Source organism: Suillus plorans (assembly GCF_016647745.1).
Source record: "Suillus plorans strain S12 chromosome Unknown HD556scaffold_58, whole genome shotgun sequence".
NCBI lineage: Eukaryota > Fungi > Basidiomycota > Agaricomycetes > Boletales > Suillaceae > Suillus > Suillus plorans.
This window is the reverse complement of record NW_024537442.1, coordinates 263601-286837: the sequence shown is the minus strand read 5'-3', so window position 1 is coordinate 286837 and position 23237 is coordinate 263601. Positions and strand designations below refer to the sequence as shown.

The following is a 23237-nucleotide window of genomic DNA, read 5'->3' as shown; positions in this document are numbered from 1 at the left end:
CCCTCCTTCCTTCTAATGATGGGTGAAGACATCTAGGTGCAGTTCCATCTCAGGTTTCATCCAACAAATCCCAGTTCTTCACTTACAATGATACGTTCCTCAGCTTCTCAGAATGTATTGGCAGCAAGGCACAAAAAGTGTTTAGGTCAAGAGTGCCGACACTCTCGCATGTCGTGTTGTGCAAGTAAGTATTATCTATGCTTGGTCATCAACACTCATCTTTACAACTCGTACATCAGGCATATCTACATGTTCAACTCGGAATCAAAGCTTTGGGTGGCAAATTTTTCCAATGATAGTACCGTGCAGCACTTAGTCGAGGCATTTTACAAAAACATGTGCGGGGATGGCACAATGAATTCCAAGCGAGCTGCCTGGGCGCTGCACTGAGCAGTCCAGTTGTTGGCCTCCGACAAGGACTTACCCTTGGACCAGCGCATAGTGTTCGTGCATATTGGCGTATGATCTATTTCGTGTGTCCTCTCCCTTTTTTGTCAAGTGTTCTTGAGACCATCTAACCACTTCGCATGTAGTATCCAGCCATGGCTACGTTGCCAATAACTCCAAATTCGATATTTCAGTGAGACTGTACACCTTCACGATGTACACCTAAATCTGATGTCAAATTCAATTTGTATTTTCCAGTTTGTTGCCTTCGAGCGAAAGGTGGCTGCTCCTAAGGTTTGTGTGAGGGTCATGTTCAACATTGTACCTTCGGTTTGAACGTGGTCTGGCATATCATCTCATAACGGCAAGACACTTTTGACACTCTTTCCACATCTCCGGCTGAATGCCATTGTCCAAGACATTCTGCATGTCCGCTATTAATTAGTTTTGTTACTACCCAGCTACTATCGACTACGAACTGAAATTTTGCTATTGCGACTCCTGGTTACTACCAGCGCCCACCGTAGCCTCCTGTAGCCCACTGTAGCTCTATATAGTCTGAGTGACAGCTACGTGAACTACATAGACCTATGGTGACTATATAGTACTATATAAGCGTCACCAGGACTCCTACGATTTTTGTTTTTTCCTGATGATGTGAGGGCCAATCTCACTGGACTCGTCAAGTATTGTTGAGGAACTAACTTACTTATCGCCAAGTTCGGCCTATATTTCACAACCATCTGTATATATATACTTTACTCGGTCTTGTGCGGATTATCGTGTTAACCAACGCCTTGGCACCTTCAATTGGAATTAATGTTGAAAAGAAACTCCCGCGACAATTCGTCGCGTCTGAATCATATGCATCAGCGCTCAGCTGCCATCGAACATGCAAACCACACCAATATATGACTCCAACGGCATCGGACAACATTGCCATTTCGATAAAGTGTTCACTCGTCCATCTATCCCGGCGTCAAATTCGTGTTTGATGTTATTATGCACGAGGAAGGCATTGTGCACGTGCGAATAGATGAAGAGGACGGACTGAGAAAATAGTATGGCAAAGCTGCTCAGTGGGCGGAGCACCTTTGTTGAGTGATGTTCTCTGGATGATTGAGGTTATTTATGGGCCGAAGACGGATATGGAGCTCATCGTCGACTTAACTCAAAATTACACTCGAACACTAATACTGTATAATAATTCGCCATTCATTAGCACTTTAGCATTCAAACACATCAAACGCCAGGTCTACTCGGAGCCTCTCATGTAGTTCACAGCCTAGGGTGAACGACACAGCAGTACTACTCATAGTAGGTACGTGCAAACCTGATGAATTTCGCATCTTGCCAAACTTTGGCAGATATCTGGCTTCAATGCGCCGAAGTCAAGGCGACTCGATCCAACTCCAGGCGATTGAATTTTTTTTAACAAACCTAGGATCACCCGGCTATTCTCCATACCTCCATCCCGCCCTCGCCTCCAATGCCCACCACATCCCCAGCCCAATCCACCGCAAGCACCTTCATCCCATCCCATACCCTGAAACTGGTCACAGCGCCTTTCGTGCTCCGCATGTCCCACAAACGCGCAACGCCATCATAACTGCCAGTAACAACCTGATTTTTCCCACTTTCAGATGTGGCAATGCAGGATGGAGTCGCGGGGTGCATCATAACGCCTGTGGAGGATGAGAGGGACGAAACACGGAGGTCGAAGATGGACACGGTGCGGTCCGTGGATGCAGCGAGGAGAACGTTCCCATCGGGGGTTTCAGCAAGGTCGAGCATCGGACGCTCAGGCACGTTCTGATGAAATAGATTCAGTTTGAGTTTCGATAACTGGGGATAAGACTTACAATAGTATTCATACATACACCACTTTCGACATCCCAGGTTCGCACCGTCGAGTCAAAACCACAGCTATAGGCCTTACCTTTCGCAGGCTCACCTGCAGCAAAAATTGCTTTTGACACGCGTGCAGTGTGCGATTTTAGTACTGCTATGGGTGCTTTCCGTTTTATGTTTGCGGGTGCAGTCTTACGCCGCTTTTTTCTATCATCTCCGCGCTCCAAATTGACTTGGTGGTCATCGGGTATTGAAGTATCCCAGACACCGATGAGGCCATCCCACGAAGAGGTGAGGAGGTGTGAACCAGATGCATCAGTAGATATGGAGGATAGTGGGCTGGTGTGAAGATGTAGAGAAGCGACAGTGGATGCAGTGGGAGTCTCTGAGTCCAGATATATGCGCGTAAGACACGCAGTGAGGTCATGCGACGAACTCGCTAGAATGCGAGACTCGATGTCTGATGGCGGGGATGGTACTATGCAGACGGAAGTGATGGGTGATTGGTGCACAGAGGCATCAAGAACCAGATTTTGCGAATAGTCGAAGAGACGTAGGTGACCGTCATAGGATGCTGTGACGAAGTGTCTGTGGTGATAATTTAAGGTTTAGTGGATGGATCACGAAGTGATGTACGCTGGCTCAACATACTGAGGTATTCGACATGACACTGAAGATACCCAATCCTCGTGCGGAAGCTCGGACATCCGCTGAGGGGGCATTACACTCTCAAAATACTCGATCTCTAAAGTATCTTCCTGTCATAAACGTTAGGCTCTCTCTCAAATACCTTGATCGCTTGGCTCACCTCTCCCACACCTTTTTCTGTGCGCCATTCTAAAAGGGACGTTCTAAGAATCTCGCCATGGACAAGGAAGTCAAATGGAATAGGCTTGGGGAGGTCGAGTGCTTTGTTGATGAGTTGGGAGAGCTGGTAGCGTTTCCAGTCCAAGGGGATCATGAATTTTTGGGAGGGGAGTGTATAGGGTGTTTGAGTCGTGAATACGACTGGGTGCGAGGGCACTGCGGATGGTAATGACGCCATGGTTGATGGTGAGCTCGATACCGGTACACTCGTTCAGTGAAACCGTCTAAGTATCAGATTCATATTTTTCTGTGACGGTGTCACGGTCACTAAGTTAGACTTTATGTCACACACAAGTTCAACAAGTCTTCGGTTGGTCTTTCGAGTCCACCCCGGCGGTGTACTTGCGTCGCTAACATCAAGCTTCAACGTTTCAACATTTATCTGCACTAAATCATACTTTTCAAGCCACACGTATGTGTTCATTAGATATTCAAGAACGTGTTTCACCTGTTACCGTTGTCCGTACTTGTTCAATTGCAGACAAACCAGCATGCTAAATGCACTGACGGCCCCAAAGTAAGTTAAGTTATCTGCTCAACAGGCACGCCGTCAAGGCTGTATACTCAATCTCTGAATCTTTTATCGTATGCAACCTGGTCCCTTATCATTATCTGGGCTCACTCACATCATTTCGCGGCGCGACCTTGACTGACCTATTATTAAATAGATTGGACCATGATAGAGCAAAACAGGTGAGAATTCGCTATTCCGCCGCAGCTCGAAACCCGCCTTCTCACGAGCACATCCAATACACCGTCTGCCAGAGAGTATATAAGTAGGGACCCGTCTACACGTTATCTCTTCACCTTGGAGCATTCCCTCATCTTAGTATCATGTCCAGCTCTGTTGACGAGAAGGGTGGCGGCTCAGACAGCCCTCATAATGATTCTATCTCCGTGTATGAACGACCAAAGGGCTTGCGTGGTGTTTACTATCACCCCATAACGCAAATTGTCATGGTTGCTTTTGTCTGCTTCTTATGCCCTGGGATGTTTAACGCCCTCACTGGACTCGGCGGAGGCGGTCAAGTCAACCCAACGATTTCTGCAAACTCAACTTGTGCGGTATACGCGACATATGCGTTTTTTGCGTTCTTCTCCGGGTAAAAATATTCCATCCCCATGATCATCTGATGATTAATGGAACGTAAAAATTGAAAGAACTGTCAATAACAAGATCGGCGCTAAGCGTACCCTGCTCTTTGGAACATTGGGGTATGCGCTCTATGTCGGTTCTTATCTGCAAGTTCTTTTTCTTTTCCTGCTAGTCTACATCCTTATGCCTAACCCAGCGCAATTAACATCCACCCTGGCGCTGGCTGGTTTGTCGTTACCTCGGGTGCCCTTCTCGGTGTCACTGCTGCGTTCCTGTGGACCGCTCAAGGCTCAATCATGCTAAGTTACTGTACTGAGGCGCAGAAGGGCATCTTTATCAGTATATTCTGGGCCATTTTCAACATGGGAGCAGTCGTAGGCGCTACCGTGTCCTTCGGGCAAAATATCAACTCAACGGTACGTACTGTGGTGCATCATTGACACCAGCTTACAACTGCGGCTTCAGAACAATAGCGGTAAGTCTGCCCCCTCGTCATGGTTTCCTCTTAATTCAATTCGTCTGCTACCAAGTCAGCAATGGAACATATGTTGGTCTTCCCAAACACTTCGTTGGCACTGTCACTAACCATGATTACTGCACAGGTCGGAATCCTGATTCTCACAATACTTGGAGTGACAATTCCTCTTCTGATGGCCGATCCCGACAAGATGATTCGCACGGACGGTACGAAGGTCGCGATGCCTCGCCATCCGTCCTGGAAGTCCGAATTTTATGGCCTATGGGTTGCAATCATCACAGACCCCATGATCCTCCTGCTCTTCCCGATGTTTTTTGCGAGTAATTACTTTTACACATGGCGTGCGTGACTCTTAATTCCCACTATTTGAAGTACCTGACCCTCTGGGCAGAATTCAACGATTACAACTCAGCACTGTTTAACATCCGCGCGAGGTCTCTCAATAACTTCATGTACTGGTTCTCGCAGATTATTGGCAGTGGAATGATCGGTGTCGTCCTAGACTCCAAGAGGCTGCGGAGACGTGTGCGCGCGTTCACTGGGTGGGGTATCCTACTGGCGATGACATTTGCAGTACACATCTGGGCTTATTATTACCAACGGTTCGCATTCTCCAGCATAGATAGACCCTCCCGCTAATTCTTCATGATCTATATTCAGAACGTACACCCGCGCTTCCGTTCCCTCGGACTCGCAGAAGATGGATATTTATGACCCAAGATACCCAGCGCATATCTGGCTCATGATATTATATGGATTGCTGGACGCGATGTGGCAGACGACGAGCTTCTGGCTCATCGGTGCCATGAGCAATGATACGAACAAGCTGGCTATCTACTCTGGGTTTTGTACGCCTTGTCTCTGATTTCATCTGGTATGCGAGTCTCAACTGTATTTGTTTTACAGACCACTCCATTCAGAGCGCCGGAGCTGCTGTTGTATGGCGGATGGATGCAATTGGGGTTCCGTAAGTCTTAGTCACTTGACCGATTGACCAGGTTCAAAAGTTGACCCTGGTCTTACAGCTATATGAACATCTTCCTCTCTACGTGGTGTCTAGTTGTCGCTGGTCTTGTATTCTGTTTCCCGATGATCTACCTGCGTATCAGAGATACAACTGTGCTTGAAGACGAAGGCTTGTACGTGACTCTTCCTCCTTCATGTGTCTGTTTTCGGTCACTAATCTGTGCCATGTGTAGAATGCAGAGAGATCAGGGGATAGATCATATGAAGGCGAAAGGGATGATCGAGAGCGAGGTCGAAATATCATGAACGCTTTGGAGATATTATATGTATTCGTGACCATTCACGCAAGTCAAATTGAAAATCTGGCTGTATAGCTGCAGACGTTGGATTCTGTCCACTACTGTTCGACTTTGAACCTTTTGAATTTGCGACAGGCGAAATACACTATGGAAAGCTGGACGCACAAGCTGCATTCGATGGGCAAGGTTGCCTAAGTATAGAAGGACTGATTTTCCTCATTTGTCTATGGTCTAAAATCGCGTGAAACGCACGTACTTATCATATTTTGAGTGGACACGCGAGTGTATTTTGGGAGATGCAACATGTGAACCAGATTTTATGCCAATCATATGACCATGTACATCGTGCTTATCCACGATAGCGAAAATGACAGGAATAAACAGCAGGAGGACCATATGCTCGAACCATCGAGCCCATCCATCAATCGAGTGTTATCTACATAAGCTTGTTTATACTCATGTCAAGTGGGACTGTTATCCTTGGCGCGGGTATCTTCGTTAGGTATGCAAGATAACCAACTGTTTGACTTACCCATCATGCTCCGAAGTCTGAACATTCAAAGTTCACCTTCTAGTGGTATTTCAACAGGACACCTTTCCTGCACTGCGAACACTTGGCCCCTCTCGCGCCAAAGCCTAGTGGTTTACTCGCGATCAGGGAAAGGCGCTCGTGAACTCGCTGCCTAAGCAACAGTCCTCCTCAATACTACCCCTTCGCGGAAGTACATCTTTAAATCTCTGATGCACTCCTCGCCAAGTCTGACATTTCATCCATTATCATCATCCTCCAAACCACCCATCCATTATCTTGAAAGCACTTGCCGCCGGTAAACACGTGCTAAGCCAAAGCCCGTTGCAGTAGACTTGGCGTCTGGTGTCAAATTGATTGCTCAGTATGAAGCGTAATATAGGCCCAAGGAGCTCGTGTAGAGAGGAGCCGAAAATTGGGAGGTTGAGCCGGCAAGATAGGAAAAGTCACTACTCTCATACCGTTAACACCGTGGACCAAACCAAATGGTATACCTTGACGTGGCAGATTTTTCTAGAGGTAAGTCAATATAATTGATCTGTTGTATGGTCTGACAAGATTTGGACTACGTCTTCACTTCAGCATCAAGGAGGATTCGTGGTAAGATCCATGCTGTGCTTACTACACACTGAAACGGCTGACAATTAATGAGTTTAGCTGGATGCCGGTGTGATGAGTCCCCACGGGGCAGTATTTGTGAACACCAACGCTGATTTGCTTCCAGCACTCCGTCGCAGCACTTCGTGTCATACTCCTAGGTGCGATGACTCACCTATCCGGATTTGCATCGCTCAACAAACAGTTGCTTGCTCCCCACGATACTATTAACACCATCATAAAAATGCGGTTTACTCACACGTCGTTTTGAGCTCAGTTTCGCTGCACCTAGCCCATCTCGAGTCGTTGCGATGTAGACCGAGGTATTGTCGTCACCGACACAGATGGCTGGCTAAGGTCCAGCGAACCATGGCCTATGACCTCATCCTGCAGACCATTTTTCGCATGACTATCTAGTCGGTTACCCGCGATGCAAATGAGGTACTTGGCCCTGAAAAGGAGGATGGTATCGATGTACCTATCAGAAGTGTATAATTGGAGCAGGCCAGCTTCTTTGCGACCCTGGATGGAAAAGACGATGGCCTTGGCAGCTCCCTTGGCACGACGTCGCGGCTATCGAGGCTGCATAACCAGTGGTGGAGAGGTCATCTATCTTGAGAAATTGCATCAGTCAGTCTCAGATGTGCTGAAGCGCTGACTGCCGCAGCATCATGGACATTGGACAAGCTGCCACGACGCAAAGCAACTGTTGCTTAGTAATTAGGCCTCAGGGGCTGGCGGCAGTGAGGTCACGTTGTCACGGCATCGGCCCGTGCGCATGTCACAACTGCTCCAACTCGGTTGAGTCGGATTGACATCAAAATTATAAGTTCCATTCGGCCCTACATCATGTTGCGGATTGCCTGTACTCGTAACTATCGTCAGAGACAACCCCAAGTGACCCAGTTGCGCGGTCCGCCAATCAATTTAAATTTCAATCGGCACATCAAGTTTGGGGGCATCCGAGTCCTCCTGGTCATGACATTTGACGCAGTGCACATCTGGGCTTATTCCTATCAGACTTCCCTGGCATGTATATATATAGGCCTTCCCACGATTCTTGGCGATTTTGTATGCAGGACTTACACCCGCGCGTTCAAACGTTCATCAGTGACGGCAGGCTCCCAGACGACGGATATCTACGACCCGCAGTTTCCAGCGTATATCTGACACATATATTCTATGGCCTTCTTAAACGCAATGGGGCAGACAGCGAGTCACTGGCTCATCGGTGCCACGAGTAATGATACAAATAAGGTAGTTATATATGTAGGATTTTGTGCGCCTCCGTCCTTTTCTTTGTTTGGTTTAGAAGCTCTGATGATCACTCCATCCCTGCTGGTGCGTGGCAGATGGATACAATTGATTAGGTTCGAAAGCTCCACCTTAACTCCGACCTTATAGCTACAAGAGCATCTTCCTATCCACGCGGTGTTTACTCGTTGCTGGTTGTGTTCTCTTTCCCCATGATTTACATGCGCATTAGAGATGCAGCTGTACTCGAAAACGAAGGCTTGTACCTCTCTGCATTTGTTAAGTCCATGTCTTGTGTACAGAATGCAGAGAGACGGAGATCAACGACTCGGATATTAAGCCTTAAGGCAAAAGGGATGATCAACAGTGGGAACGGAATCACATGAGCGCATCAGAGATTTCATCGGCAGTAACCTGTACAGAAGTATGATTCTGTAATCCTTCAGTACTTCAAAGTTCAAAGTCCAGCGACGAACTTCGAGTACAACGACCAGATCTCAGAGTGAATACATACTACAATCCTTGAGGTCAAAAACCAGAGTCTCCAATCGGTTTTCTTTTCTACTGTCGTTATATGGCATGATATGACACAGATACGTGATAAGTGAAATACATCGTCAGGGTCCCTGCGGCAAGCTAGATGTGATCCTCGGAACTTCTACGACGTTATCATCATTGTCAATATTAGAATCTTCGCCTGCAGTCATGGAGACGTCTCTAGAGTCGGTGGATTTGAGCCCTTCGTTACGCATATGCTGAGACGTGAATTCGATACCGGAGTATTGTGGTGATTGGACAGCGGTTTTACTGGAAGATGTTGAGGATACTGTGGAGCTAATCCAGCCGTTCCCCTGGGCTTCACGGAATATGATCAGCAAGGGGGCAATGAGCTATAGAGAGTCAGTGCAAAAGCTTGAATTAGCATGATAATACTGACTTGTGCCTCTCCAAGTACTTGCATGAACACGTTCGCAATTGGACTTTTCGTCGCGAATGGGATCAAGAACAGTAAGGAGAACGTGGAGTAAATCGCAGCGCTCTCGACGATCACTGACTCGACACTAGTGTGTTCCGCTACGTGTCCAGGACCTAATAACGCTTGCTTCATGTGGAGACGATATAAGTATAGGCGGAGTACGATGAGGATGGTGACGGTGATATTGGTGGCAAGTTCAAAGAAAAAGTATGGAAGGGTAAAATTCACATTCATGCCAGCAGCAGAGTATGGTGATGATAACGGGGATGAGATCTGGTAGAGAAAGAGAACGCCGAACACTGAGGAGAAGAATGCCAAGGTAAGTACATATGAATGCACAACAATGTAGATTATTTACCGACAGATCCGAGGAACATGGTCCCTAGCATCATAATAATTGGCCACGGACAATTTCCACAATCACGGTATATGATCACGCAGCGCCAGACCTACACTTATGAGAAATGATGATGATATGACTGTCTCGACTGAAACTCACCATGAGCGCTGTAGCACACCAATCTGCCAGGACAAAAGAGACATTGGATATCTCGTCCACACTGATGGAAAACATATCAACCTCCCACGCACTGGGACCACCTGGAAAATTTCGATCGTTTATGAAGGCGAGCTGGGTGAATTGGGAATTGGAGCCCATGAAAAGCGATCCTAGAGTAAACATGACGCAGACATAGACGAGAAAAAAGCAATTTCTAGCGTAATCTGCGTCCTTCACTCGCGTACGGCGCCATAATAACTGCAGACAGAGCCAGAAAAGAGCAAGGACGACGCCATAGCCGATGCCGGTCATGATGCTACCAGCCAGCCATGTTTTCTCGGCATAGAGCTGAGCGGGGGACTCGTCTGGTGTGTAGGACATGGAAAATGGGTATAAGTGACCCTGGTAGTGGGGGTTGACTGGGAATTTTTGAAGAAGCCAAAGAGAGGCATGAACTCGACGACAACGGAGATCGTGGCATCGGAAGGCTGCGCTGTGCTAGTAACTTTTATGTAAACGCGACCACATCAGTACTAGTGTCTAAATTAACTCGAAGATTAATTAATCAACTTATCGGTCCCGTAGCTACTTGAAGTACCACGATAGTACAAGGCCCCATCACTACCGCGACAACTTGGTTTTGAAGACATCCGAAAACAGTCTCGGCGACCCTTTCAGGAGCTCTCTGTGGCACATTTGAGTAATCCCTGTCACACTTGCTGCAAGCCTAACAAGTAATATTGTTCTTTTTTTGGTCTTCGCGGACCTCTAATAGTTTAGATAGAGTGTTGATGTTTTTGATTATAGATCACGAAGCACGTCCCGTACGCTATATCTGAACCCAGTTCTGAACCAACCATCCAGAAAGTCTAACATTCCAGCTTTGAGAAGCGGCAAGACGTCCTCGACGACCCTTCAAGTTCCAGTGTATGTTAAGCCGTCCATCAATGTTTAGACAGGAGACACTGGCCAGGTGACAACATCGCCCTCGTAACTCCCGAGTCACTTTGACATAGTACAAGCAAAATCACCATCGCCTAGAAATCTGCGTGCGCGAGAGTCGTGATATTGTTGGGAGGACTATGATAGGGATTCATATCACCATGTGCAGCGTTCACTCACCACTGGAGTCTTGGTACGTGTGCTATTGTATGCCATTTCAAACGAATCCAGATTATCTGTTGAATGTATACTTTCTGTAGACTCGGACCCAGATATATCAACAGAAGTGATGTTTAGACAATAAGGCCTTGTCACTTCGACACCGGCTACGTTGATGCCACCTGACTTCCGAGGGTCGGTATCGACATCTTTAACTGATCGTCTTATGTGTTCCTTCGAACCCTTCGAACCCTCCGAAGCACTTCGACAGATCGTCGATGATGTACTACATATCTCCGAGTCGCGGCAAAGTTCAAACATGGCGAGATTCTCCAAGCTTCGGATACTACACGATGCAGAGCATCATTCATCGAGCCCTCAAATTTCCTTACCTGTAATCAGTTATCGGAGAGACATAACATGACTGCGGCGCATGTCCGATTACCTCGAGTCATGTTCACACTTTCAGGATCTGAAATGACTTCTCAGGAACTGTTGTTATAGTAGGCGTTAAACTACAAGTATAAAACGTTCAAGGATGGATCAGCGATATCTTCACGTTGTTTCGTCACCGTACTACTCATCACCATGACCAGATATCCAGGCATCGTGTATCGCTCCCTCGACCAGCGTCTTCTACATCTGCCACTTCAAGAGGTCGACGTGAGAGTATGGATGGTCGACGGTGAGTTAGAGCGAGATCCACATTCATCACTAATTCGTACTGCCCTTCATAGTCTCTGCGAAAGTCATGGTCTATCAAACTTTCGAGAATGAGTCAGAGAGCCCTACAAGCCGCGCAAAATATGTGTTCCCTCTTCCCGCAAATGCTGCAATTTGTGCCTTTGAGCTCGAACATGCCAATGGGCACGTTATAACCGGTGTTGCAAAAGAGAAGCCAGAAGCCGCAGAAGCTTTTCATGGTGCGATGGATGCTGGAATGTCTGCGGGATCAGTAGAAAGTGTGGTGAGCGCATTACGATGATCCTGGACAACTTCTGACTCGACCTGGATCTAGTATTCACGCTTTCAGTTGGCTCGATCCCCGCCCGGCAGAAGGTCACAGCAAGATTGACAGTGAGTGCGCTCTCAGTTCGTCACAAATACTGTTTTGACGAACGAGCAGTTTGTGATGAATCTTTTCGATGAGGCAAGACAAGATCATATCTGTCTACGGCTTCCAATGACAATTGCTAAACGATATGGCGAGACTCCAGCAGCCTTGCTCAATGCACCCACAACTGATGAAAGGACGCGTGTTCATATCACTGTGGATGTCCAAACCAGCGATGTGATACAGGGCATACGTAGCCCTACTCACCGGATTTCTCCCCCCCAACGATACAGGAAACACGCGGCAACAAAGCCTGAACGACGGATGACCGCAAGGTGGTCATCTACAACGTTCCTAGACCGAGACTTCGTGCTGACGGTACACGCTCTTGGACTTAACGAGCCTCGGTGTTTCGCCGAAGTCCATCCCCAGCGTGCGGATACAATTGCCATGCAGCTCTCTTTCGTACCGAAGTTCGAGATGCCTCGCGTTGCACCACAAGAATACATATTCGTTGTTGATCGCAGTTCGAGCATGATCGGAGCCCCGATGGAAACAGTTAAGCGCACGTTAGGAATGCTCTTTCACCTCTTGCCAGACTCGGATACGACATTCAATATCTTCAGCGAGGTTGATGGTATGTGGGAGACGAGTATGCCATTCAATGCCAAGAACATGCAGTACGCGGTAATTATGTTTTGTCACCGTCAAAGGCAACTAGACATTGAGTGAATTGTGCAGATCTCAAATATACAAGCCATACAAGCCAATAATAGCGGAACGGAATTTGCCCACATTTTGCAGCTTGCAGTAGCATCTCGTGATCGCAATCGCCCGACTATCATATTCGTTCTTACTGGTGGTGGCGTACATCCTGGAGTGAAGCCCCTTGGGATGTTTGCGCGGTGTCGTAGAGTGGTCACACAAGTCTTATCCAGAGTCAAGCACTTGAAGCCGTCGTCCGACTCGAATGTGGGTCTGATGTCGCCTGAGGCTCTACTCGAACTAATGATGAGACAGTCATCCACAAACCCCGATCCATTCGAGGTTGTCTCAGCGGCTGTCGATAGCTGCAGGCCAAACGCGCCATTGAAGCTATTCACCCTCTGGATCGGTGAACATGTCGCATCGGCCGCGTGCGAGCGCCTCGCTCGCTCGAGCGGAGGTGAATGTTTGCTTGCAGTTGAAGCTGAAGACATGATTAGGAAGTGTGCAAGGCTTCTGACCGCTGGCCGGACGGGCGTAATCGAGAGTGTCGTGGTTGATTGGCATGGTTCGGGTAACCCACCAGCCATCAACTTCTCACCCTATCCGATACAGCAGGTTCCACATAGGATCACGAAGATATTTCCCGAGATGCGCTTGAATGTCTTTGCAATCACCACCTTTAGATTAATCCCTCCTGAAATCAGGTTGCGTGTCAAGGTTGAAGGTTTGACTCGGGTCCTCGAGCTCGTGGTACCGGTCACGGTAGTTAAACAACCGTTCAAGGATGAACCTCCACTCCTCCATACTTTGGCGGCACAAGAACTCATTAAGCACCTGGCAGAGGGTAGAATACCACTTCCAAGGCCTGTGGCGCCTACCACGAATGAGGAAGTTCAAAAGATGGCAATTGTCCAATTAGGACTCGAGTACCAGCTTGCGAGCCAGTACACATCCTTTGTTACCATAGAGACCCGACGTGAGATGGAGGGGAGCAGGCTACACTGGACGGCGTCAGTAGAAAGCTCTCGGCAGCAGCATTATAACGCATTCCCACCTAGCATCACGAGTGACGCTCCTGAAGATTATGCTTTGGGAATGGATATGCCTATGGTGCAGACAGTTTTGGACAACTTGTCTCGGGCGGTCGACACAGTGTTCGACTTTTTCACCCCAGATGCTGCTCTGACACACTCGAGACGCCAAAGCTTTCCTGGTACATATTATTCCACCGCACAATCACGTTCGAGCTTGTTGTCCAGTCAGGGCGCACATCTGTTTCATCACGATAACTCGAGCACGAATACGTTCTCCACGTTGAGTTCATTGGAAGGCTCTTCCACCAACTGTCAATGCACCCATTCTCGGTCGTCCAGCCCATTGCGTCCTTCGGCAGATTCGATCCAGCGCATCCCATCGCCAGTCTTCGGTTCAACACGCAACGCATGTCTGAGGGTACGACTGCCGGGACGTGCAGTAGTGTCCGACTCTTGCCCACCACCCGTGCCTAAGGAAGTGTATGCTCTTATCTTGCTGCAGGGCTACGACGGCTCATTCACGTCGTCGCCTCAATTAGAGGCGCTTCTTGGCGTGGAGATCCTAGAAAAGGCGGCAGATTTACAGGTCAACGAGAATGTATGGGCGACTGCTGTTGTTGTGGCGTACCTGAGGCATCACCTGGGTGCGCAACCAGATTTTTTGCACGTTTTGCTGAGCAAGCCTCTGGAGTATGTTGAGAGAAAGGGAAAGAGATTGCTGGCCGGAGGAGAATTTTCAGACTTGGTGGCAATTGCGGGACGCTCTGTAGGATAGTGGAGAGAATACAAATTTTTATGTGTAGTTTAAGGTCTTGTAGTGTCGAGGTTAACACTAGAGGAAAGCTTCGCGAATACAATGGATGTATGTTTCGTGTCGTAATTCTCCGAGTCATAGCCTTCGTTGACAAACACGGCCAATCCATATTTTGGTGCCTTGGGGAAGACGTTCTCTTCAAATGTTTAGCTATGTGGAAGTTGGTTTGAGAAAATTACACGCAACGCACTTATTGAAAACCTCGCACGACTGAGCTTGAAGTGAGAAGTTCTGCGATTCTCTAGCATGGCATCAGTCGCAGACCTAGTCTCGAGAACTCGGGGCAAGTGCGCTCTTCATAATATTGCTAAGGTAGAAAGAGTGTGCGTGCAGGCGACAAAATACTTAGGCGCGGGCTCCGTTGTTCTATAGGCAGATCATCCATCGTGTCGTCCCCATTAGCGTGTACCAATTGTCATTCATGAAGGAAACAGCACATGGCACCCGAGAATAATCACGAGCCACTAAAAATCGACCACGCACTGGCGCCTGGTACATGAGAATTAGGGTGAAAGCTTTGATAAAAGAACTTGTGGAACTCACTTAGTCTTTCGGCAGTCCAGGTACCTGGTATAGGGACTGTTGGTTCCATGCTTTTTAGCATTCCAAGACACGATAACAGTGCTTTTGATGCATGGCTCGGTAGCATCTGCGGTGAGAGCTCACAGAGGTTAGTGAACATGTTGCACCTGTACTTGTGTGGTGCGGGATTCCAATGATGGTGGATTGGCGAATAAGAACTAAAACCAGTTGGACCGGTAGTGAGGGAAGCTCAAAGTAGAGATGAACTACAAGAGAGCACTGGACGTAAGGCACCCTCTTGTGACACATTTGATGACAAGTTTGAGATGTCGTAAGAAGAGGGAACTTCAGTGGGAACAGCCTCGGGCGTCTACTCTGCAGCTTAGAGCAAGAGACCTACGATCCCTCCAAGCTCACCTCGACCACGTCCAACGCCATCAACCTCCAGTAAAATGTTGAAGCCCATTCCAATCACTACACCCTTGCGAGAGTTCAACGGTCATGAACAGTGTATAATGGCAGCCGCAGTATTCCCCGATAAACGATTGGTTACGGGCTCACATGACAAGACGGTTCGTCTGTGGGACTTGGAGACCGGCGTTGCATTGAAGATGGAAATGCATCGCGGGGGGGTATCGAGATTGGCAGTCTCACAAGATGAGCAATTGATAGCAAGCGGTGATCTGAATGGGGAGGTCGTGGTCTGGCACGGAGAAACTGGAGAATTGCTCTCCCAGCCTATCGAAGCTCACCCCGGCGGGTGGATCAGCTCGCTGGATTTTTCTCCTGATGGGACAGTGCTGGCCACTTGTTCAAAGTACGGAATAACAAAATTATGGAACACCAAAACCTGGACAGAGCTGGAAGGAAGACCAATTAAGTGTGGTGATGGTACTTGTTGTGTTCGGTATTCGCCATCTGGAGAATTTCTTGCTATTGCAACATCGAGGATCGACATTTATAATCCAGGCACGAGGGAACTTGTCGCATCCTTCAAGGGTCACAAATCGCACACCTTCTCCCTTGTATGGACGGCCGATGGCACGCGCCTTCTCACAGGCGGCGCTGGGGGCGATCCTACCATACGCGAATGGGATACAGCAACCTGGAAGCAGGTTGGCGATCCTTGGACGGGCCACTCCAATTATATCAATCTCATGGTCATTAATCCTGCTGGCACACTCATCGCATCGGTATCTCCACAAGAGGGTCATGTTCGTCTTTGGCGGGTCTCAGACCGACAAACCGTTGCCATCTTTGAGCACTCACTCGGTCCAGAATGGGCCACTTTCTCCATGGATGGCAAGCACATCCTCAGCGGAGGCAACGATAAAATGATCTCAGAGTGGGCAGTACCCAACATTATAAATTCAAAGGCACGTTTCCGTCCGCGACTCATATATCACAATTTGAACATGTTTCGTGCAGATCTTAGGCATCATGACAGCCCGTATTGCATGCATAGATGGAGACTTGTCAACCGCCGAAGAACTACTCACACAAGATATCAACATCGATGAGAACAACCATACTTCCTACGCTCATCGCTCATTTGTCATGGCGCGAAAACACAACTGGGACCACGCCGTTCAGGATGCAATCACGGTGCGATATACTCACTAATCATGGTCCTGTTATGAAAGACTAACTCGGTGATGACATAGTCCATCAGCATTCAGCCATCGTTGATAGGCTTTATCTCCAAGGGTATTGCCCTCTGCGGAAAGGGCCGCATCCTGGATGCGAGGGCAGCATTTGATGTTGCATCCATGTACACGGACCAAGATCCAGATACCATTCATTTTCTGCTCTTGATCAAGGTATGTCGCAGTTACCTTGCATACTCTCTGTCTCATTCCATATTTCAGGCCATCGCACTGTTCAATGCAGGTCAACATGACGAAGCAAGCCTGCTCCTCAAAGAACTCGCTGCGGGTTGCCCGAATGTCTATACTCGCCCATATCGTATTGTGGAAGTAAGTACCATGCAGCTACACTTGGTCATCAATCCCAACCTTTGCAATCTCGCACATTAGGCATATCTGCATGTTCAACTCGAAAAAGCCTTGGACGGTGCACATTACGCCGAAGCCGCTGACCATTTCATTGCCGCTGTCAACTCCAACAATTCATCATCAAAATTCAACATTCATGAAATATACGAGGACCTGGTGGTGGTGCGTTAAGACGATGTGTACACGGTGCTTTTCTTAACTGAGTATCTTGTCCAGATCTTCGGCTGGGATCTGAAATGTTTGTGGCTGACCACACACCAGAAACGGTGTGATGCACTCCTTCAGGCTCGTGAATTTCAAGATGCCGTGAAATTATACTGGTCCATGATGGATTCCAGTGATGAAAACACCATGGCCGACTACCTCGACTGGTCCAATGGCAAGTCTGGAGTTCGTAATGTAATGCAGGCTACAATACTCACCTGCATTTCATCCAGTTTTCAAGGAAGAATGCAGCGCGCTCTGTATTGCCAACGGAGATATTGCCCTCGCTGCAAGCGAGTATGACAGGGCTATCGACCTGTACTCGGCGGCGATTGCCCTGGATTCTGCATCCGATATCGTCTTTGCAAATCGCAGCAAGGCAAAGTTGGAGAAAATGCTATGGGAGGAGGCAGTTCTCGACGCACAAAAGGTACGCTGGCATCTATGGTTTTGTAGCCCATGTTGACTTCGGCAATGCATAGGTCACCGAACTCAATCCTTCATCTCACGTTGGATACCAGTTGACACATACAGCGCTGCATGGTGCAAAACGTTACGACGAAGCCATCGAAGCATTCACAATCATGTTGTCCAAGTTAGACGATGCTCCCGAAGTGCAGATACGCAGTAAGCCATGGAACACTCCTGCATGATCTCAAATGCCTATCTCATTCTACAGGTTTGCGTCAGCAATATGTCTGTCCATCCCAAGCAGAGGACGCTATCCGAAGGGCAGTTTGGATCGAACTCGAAAATGCCCCCCTTCGTCTGCTCAACACCTCTACGGGTCTTTTGTGCGACCGAGCAGCACAGCTAAACTCTTTCAAAATGAGTTCAGAGTACAATGAGCTTATCACGTTTCCGACGAAAGATTCAAACCTCCGAACGCAGCGCATCAAAGATGTAGTGGCGACGTACTTCCGCTGCGTCCTGCTATCACACAGGTGGGAAGAGGCGGAGGTGTTGCTGCACGACATTCAGGACAAAGTCGTGTACGAGTTGGATGGACTTGGTGGCATCGCGAAACTGCAGTCGTTCTGCAAAGTCGTTCGTGATGCTGGATATTACTGGGCATGGATGGACACGTGCTGTATCGACAAGAAGAGCAATATTACGGAGCTTCAAGAATCGATCAACTCCATGTTCGTCTGGTACCGCAACTCAGCGCTTACCATCGTCTACCTATCCGATATCCCTTCTTCATCTCAGCCCGGTGCACTGGTGGGGAGTGCTTGGAACGAGCGAGGATGGACCTTCCAAGAGTTAGTTGCTCCGCAGGTTGTTATATTTTATCAGAAAGATTGGTCGTTATATCTCGGCGACCGCTCTCCCAACCACAAAGAGTCCCCTGCAATCATGAAGGAGTTGGAGGATGCGACGGGCATAGATGCACGGGCCTTGGTGAACTTCAGTCCAGGTATGAGGGGTGCCCGAGAGAAACTGCAATGGGCATCGAAGCGCGTCACCACTCTGCAGGAGGACATTGCGTACTCATTATTTGGCATCTTCGGTATCACTCTACCTGTCATTTATGGCGAGAAGAAACAGAACGCGCTCGGACGGCTCCTACAGGAGATCGTAGCTCGGTCGGGGGACATCACTGTCCTCGACTGGATCGGACAACCTTCCGAGTTCAATAGCTGTCTTCCAGCGCATATTACCTCTTACACCACTCCTCCATGTGCCCTTTCATCTTTGTCTGAAGATGATATTCAGACACAGGTCTCTTCGCTGCGACAAAATCCCACTGTTGTGGACTCGGCTTTGGAACTTTACGACCGGCTTGATTACACAAGCGCTGCTCGTTTCGCGAACTGCAGGCTGCATCTGCCTTGTATGGCATTCCGTGTCACAGAAGTCAGTCTGAACTACGGTCCATCCCAGGAGACTCAATATAAAGTCAAGGCAGACGGACTTCGTGACCTGCTGATCACTACCAAAGAGCTGAATATTCACTCGCGGACCAGGCCCGTCAAGCAAACCTTCCTGATTGTCCGTCCCTGGGATCGGTCTCTCCTCGATCTACCAGACTTTGCAAATCTGCTAGACGATACGGAGAGCGAGGGGGATTATCGGACACCGCCTTTGTCTCCGTCAGACGACTCACCTAGCCATTCTCCTGTAAAACAGGATGGGGTTGATCTAGAATTGCGAGCATTGCGGTTGCTGGTTCGCCTTGGGCAGCCTTTTGGCGCCTTTTTGCTAGCGCGGCAGCGTGGCGGAGAATACAAGAGAGTTGCGTCGGATCGTGATATCATTGCGCAGGTCAAAGATATGTCTTCTGTTCAAGACTTGCTGGACATTAAGACGATAGAGATATTGTAGATGTATATTTTTTCCTGAAGATGAGGGATCTGGGCGGTTTTCATTGGTACTTTGTATATGTGATACCACATGCATGTGTATTGGACTATCGTTTTCCTTCGAAGAAGACCATGGAAACCTATCTAGTGCGGTAAGCTGACATTCGCCAGAAATGCAAGAGAGCGAAAACAGTGAAGATTCATAGGGAGACGCACTCGTAGCCACTGGTAAGAGGATGAAAGGTAGATAGCGCAAGGGAGACCGAACAAACACATTAATTTACAGCGTAAGACGGCGAATCGGTCGAAGGCCGGTTAACAACTGGCAATTATAAGGCGCTTAGCAGTATACTCCAACATGAAGAATACCAACAAGCCACAGGAAGCTCGCGTGACACGGGAACATGAGTTGAAACAACAGGCGAGAATGGTCAGAATATAGCTAGACATCCCTTAGAGCAAGCAGCAATGGCGACACAGCCCAACCGAAGCAGCAAAGGTTGAACAGCTCACCGAATATATATGCGCATTTTGTTGTGAACGGGGGCTGGAAATTCCGTAGTAGCACCGGGTGGATATATACACGTTGATATCGTATATTGGGTATTACCCCGTAGCAAATAGTCGTTCCTTCTTCTTAGGCGCCAGTGCCTCAGATTCATTTTACCCACGAGCTAGATTGCTCAGATTCCTCCCTGTAATCTACCACCACCGAGCGCTCGACGCGTACGCGTATACCGAGTTCCATGTCGTTGGAATTGCGAGGCGATTGTGCCCTAAGCTCTGCATCGACGGGATTTTTGGAGCCGCTGGAGCCTTTGGAGTGGCTCTTGGACTCGAACTGGGAGCGGAGACCGGACATCACTTTTTTCTGCGCAGTAAGTGTGGGACGCGCGACGATCACGTTTTCCAAGCGTTGGGCATTTGGATCTGTCATTCCTTTGCGTATTTGGGTGATCGGAGCGGAAGAAATGGAAAGAATGAACATCGCGAGCCTTAGTGGAATAGCAGTCAAGCTCTAGAATGGTGCGTACCTCGTATATTGATGAGAATCCGTTGGCTCATAATCCACGTTAAAGCATAACCTACTGATGCCCTAATGCATTTTGAGGGGTCTGATCTCCTTGACGCCAGATGATACGAAACTTACCCTGTCGACTAATAATAGGAGCAAGTCGTTGTGAGTCTCCATGGTATATCCGAAGTTGAGCCTACATACCTGAGTATAGATATTAGTCGTACGATATAAGATGAGATTCAATACGTTCGCCGCTGAGGAAATGTTATAAGAGTGCTCATCACAAGCAGAATATACTTGCCGGACAACACGATGAAATATCCGATGCCGTCATAGATCAGGCTAAGTACAATGAGTGATGCACATCAACTCTGCCAGTGGTAAGGGACTTACACCCGTATTAGCTGTTCTACTCTGACAGCAATGGTTTAGCGACCCGAAAGACGGGAAGGAAAAGACTCACCTGCTACTGAGAGGATTGTAACGCAAAAGATGTACGGTAGAAATTGTCACCATGACAATGTCATACACCAACACAGCGAGGTAATAGAACCAGGTTGACAATACTTTGCCAGCATCTCCCGAGGTGCAGCTATGGTTCATGAAGATCTGAACAGCCCACACAGGTGGTAAACGACCACTTACTTTCCCTAAGAAAGGGATACTGTTTGCATGAGATCTTGTTGTAAGGAAAACTGACGTACATCATAGACAACAGCTGTGTATTGTAAAGGTCAATGAGAACCCAAGATTGAAATATAAGGCAGAGCTTACGAGTCCGGTGAAACATATCGGCGAACCACTCCGCCTAAAAGAAATCAGAGAAAAAAGATCATACTTGTGTTGTAAGAACCCACTGAAGTCGACAGGAGGTATAGCAGCAATAGTATGATTCCTATCCGCCTATCTCGTCTTGCAATATTGAATGCTCTACACAAATTTAGTCTGTGCAGCTGCAAACCATAAAATATTCGACAGGACATACCTGATACCTAGGATGGCCTGTGATATCATTGTTTGTATGGCTACGGCATGGTCAATAAAGTCATGGTAGGCGAACACCGATAGGACAGACCTTTGAATGCAGGCGCCACAAGATAGTACTGTTGACACGTCTGTAGGGTATAGGCGGTGGAGAAGAATCCGTAATTGCTAGTTACTATAGCCATGATACTGATATAGCTGCATTGAATGTGAGCAAAAAAAATCACAAGACAAACTGAGGACAAACGTACCGTATAAGAATGAATAAGGTGCAGGCAAGACTGATGGAAATTGAACTTGTCAACAGTGATACGTGAAAATATGCCAGGGTATACATACCTCATATGAAAAATTGACGATTGGCTTCGGTAAAAGCGCCATTCTGCGGGGAGTGTAAGAACATAACTGAACGTAACCTGTCAGAATATCGTGACAACTACGGGGCCGCAACAAAGAAATAAAACACTACTTACTCGTAAAATGCAACTGAAATGGATGCTACTCGCAAATATTTTTCAGAGGTTAGGCTGTCTATGACGACACGCCGCTCCAGAGCCTCCATTTAATAGATGAAAAACTCGTCCTCTGCGGCGGTCCTTGATAGATTGAGGCGACGAATGACAGTGAAAAAAGGAATGTAGAAAAGGCCACGCGACTTCGGAACAGGCTGATGCTGAAGGCTTTTACGAAGAAAGAAAGAAGGAAGGGGAATGCCAGCAAGGCAAGACTTTTCTACCAAAACGACACTTTGAAATTGATTAAATGTACTCGGGTACCAAACGATAGAAAAGGGGCAATCTTGTCTGGAGTACTAAATCTGTCATGCAAGCCAAGATTGAGCCAGCAAGCTAGCCAGCGAGACATCGGCTGGCATTGGTGAGGCACATCAGGGCACATCTAGGCTGTCTGAGGTCAACTTTGCAGATTAGTAAGCAAATGTGGGGTTCAGAAATGAAATTCATTTATGAGTCCGAGTCGTGCCAAGTCGGTCACGAGACCTGCGAGGAACCGTCACGTCGTCTACAACCCACCCCAAAAGTTTCAAATCAGAAGGGCTACAGTAATTTTCAATTACTCAGTGTTCACCAAGTACTGGTAGGCTCGGGCTCAGGCTGAAGTCGAATGAATACAAAGACAAAGTTCTGGGAGGGCGAGTCTGTCGCTGTGCATCTCACTGCTTCGTATCTACTCAGTCCACATGATAGTAAGCCTTCTTCGGGTTCCCAGAAGGCTATGTCACGGTCACACGACTCTGTCGACATTTTTTTTTCGAAATGGCTCGATCTAAGGCACGCAACCACGCACTGGCATATCTTTTCAAACTGGTGAGTCTTGGTTTACACTGCAAGTCCTCATACTCACTTGCCAAAGCATGCTATTTTATACATTCCAGGCGCAGGGTCATGTACTTCGTCATTCATTGACACATTATGACCGTTAACGCTGTATAATCTCAATACTTTCGAAAGACACCAGGGAGCTTGCTACGAACCGAGAAGGAGCCAGCCTGAACGACATCACTCATCACAGTAGGTACCAGGGTGGGAAGAGTCGAAAGACGGTGGCGCACAGAACCGGATGCCACTACGACTCTTGAGGCTACAAGAAGTTTGTCCATTCTCATATGTCAGTATTCAAGTGTTCTTGGGGTGGATTTTGTCATAATCCAATAAGACGCACG

At 47.9% G+C, this 23237-nt stretch overlaps 7 protein-coding genes across 7 annotated transcripts; 4 read left to right on the top strand and 3 right to left on the bottom strand.

Moving 5' to 3' along the window:
• Positions 1 to 1585: 1585 nt before the first annotated feature.
• HD556DRAFT_1275188 (ribosome biogenesis protein YTM1) lies at positions 1586 to 3345 on the bottom strand. Its single transcript, XM_041299222.1, has 4 exons — positions 3047 to 3345; positions 2890 to 2996; positions 2250 to 2826; positions 1586 to 2199 (listed from the first exon to the last, which is right to left on the bottom strand). Exons 1-4 carry the CDS (start codon positions 3281 to 3283, stop codon positions 1834 to 1836), a joined length of 1287 nt encoding a protein of 428 aa, XP_041156619.1. The 5' UTR covers positions 3284 to 3345; the 3' UTR covers positions 1586 to 1833.
• A 70-nt stretch (positions 3346 to 3415) lies between these two features.
• On the top strand, positions 3416 to 6041 carry HD556DRAFT_1397599 (major facilitator superfamily domain-containing protein). The gene is made up of 15 exons (XM_041303731.1): positions 3416 to 3517; positions 3587 to 3622; positions 3774 to 3798; positions 3871 to 3881; positions 3948 to 4208; positions 4267 to 4347; positions 4398 to 4617; positions 4667 to 4676; positions 4732 to 4748; positions 4804 to 5020; positions 5071 to 5281; positions 5340 to 5527; positions 5586 to 5646; positions 5705 to 5818; positions 5879 to 6041. The coding sequence occupies exons 2-15, from the start codon at positions 3597 to 3599 to the stop codon at positions 5949 to 5951; spliced, it is 1515 nt and encodes a 504-aa protein (XP_041156618.1). The 5' UTR covers positions 3416 to 3517; positions 3587 to 3596; the 3' UTR covers positions 5952 to 6041.
• Positions 6042 to 7875: 1834 nt separating this feature from the next.
• On the top strand, positions 7876 to 8713 carry HD556DRAFT_1397597 (uncharacterized protein). The gene has a single exon (XM_041303730.1). The coding sequence runs from the start codon at positions 7920 to 7922 to the stop codon at positions 8238 to 8240; it is 321 nt and encodes a 106-aa protein (XP_041156617.1). The 5' UTR covers positions 7876 to 7919; the 3' UTR covers positions 8241 to 8713.
• A 228-nt stretch (positions 8714 to 8941) lies between these two features.
• On the bottom strand, positions 8942 to 10443 carry HD556DRAFT_1493140 (uncharacterized protein; the record flags this gene model as incomplete). Its single annotated transcript, XM_041308832.1, has 4 exons — positions 9800 to 10443; positions 9659 to 9749; positions 9262 to 9599; positions 8942 to 9214 (listed from the first exon to the last, which is right to left on the bottom strand). Exons 1-4 carry the CDS (start codon positions 10178 to 10180, stop codon positions 8942 to 8944), a joined length of 1083 nt encoding a protein of 360 aa, XP_041156616.1. The 5' UTR covers positions 10181 to 10443.
• Positions 10444 to 11488: 1045 nt separating this feature from the next.
• On the top strand, positions 11489 to 14471 carry HD556DRAFT_1311315 (uncharacterized protein; the record flags this gene model as incomplete). The annotated part of the gene is made up of 5 exons (XM_041300527.1): positions 11489 to 11585; positions 11638 to 11862; positions 11919 to 11977; positions 12027 to 12641; positions 12696 to 14471. The coding sequence occupies 5 exons, from the start codon at positions 11489 to 11491 to the stop codon at positions 14469 to 14471; spliced, it is 2772 nt and encodes a 923-aa protein (XP_041156615.1).
• Positions 14472 to 15027: 556 nt separating this feature from the next.
• Positions 15028 to 19723, top strand: HD556DRAFT_778316 (uncharacterized protein). The gene is made up of 9 exons (XM_041311606.1): positions 15028 to 16408; positions 16461 to 16637; positions 16697 to 16852; positions 16901 to 17008; positions 17069 to 17209; positions 17264 to 17426; positions 17485 to 17681; positions 17734 to 17878; positions 17931 to 19723. Exons 1-9 carry the CDS (start codon positions 15485 to 15487, stop codon positions 19574 to 19576), a joined length of 3657 nt encoding a protein of 1218 aa, XP_041156614.1. The 5' UTR covers positions 15028 to 15484; the 3' UTR covers positions 19577 to 19723.
• A 364-nt stretch (positions 19724 to 20087) lies between these two features.
• Positions 20088 to 22490, bottom strand: HD556DRAFT_1397531 (uncharacterized protein). The gene is made up of 16 exons (XM_041303729.1): positions 22030 to 22490; positions 21896 to 21961; positions 21808 to 21837; positions 21648 to 21754; positions 21558 to 21597; positions 21430 to 21502; positions 21347 to 21380; positions 21277 to 21290; positions 21218 to 21222; positions 21036 to 21164; positions 20966 to 20986; positions 20874 to 20914; positions 20774 to 20826; positions 20705 to 20712; positions 20589 to 20650; positions 20088 to 20493 (listed from the first exon to the last, which is right to left on the bottom strand). The coding sequence occupies exons 1-16, from the start codon at positions 22116 to 22118 to the stop codon at positions 20213 to 20215; spliced, it is 1053 nt and encodes a 350-aa protein (XP_041156613.1). The 5' UTR covers positions 22119 to 22490; the 3' UTR covers positions 20088 to 20212.
• Between the last annotated feature and the right edge of the window lie 747 nt (positions 22491 to 23237).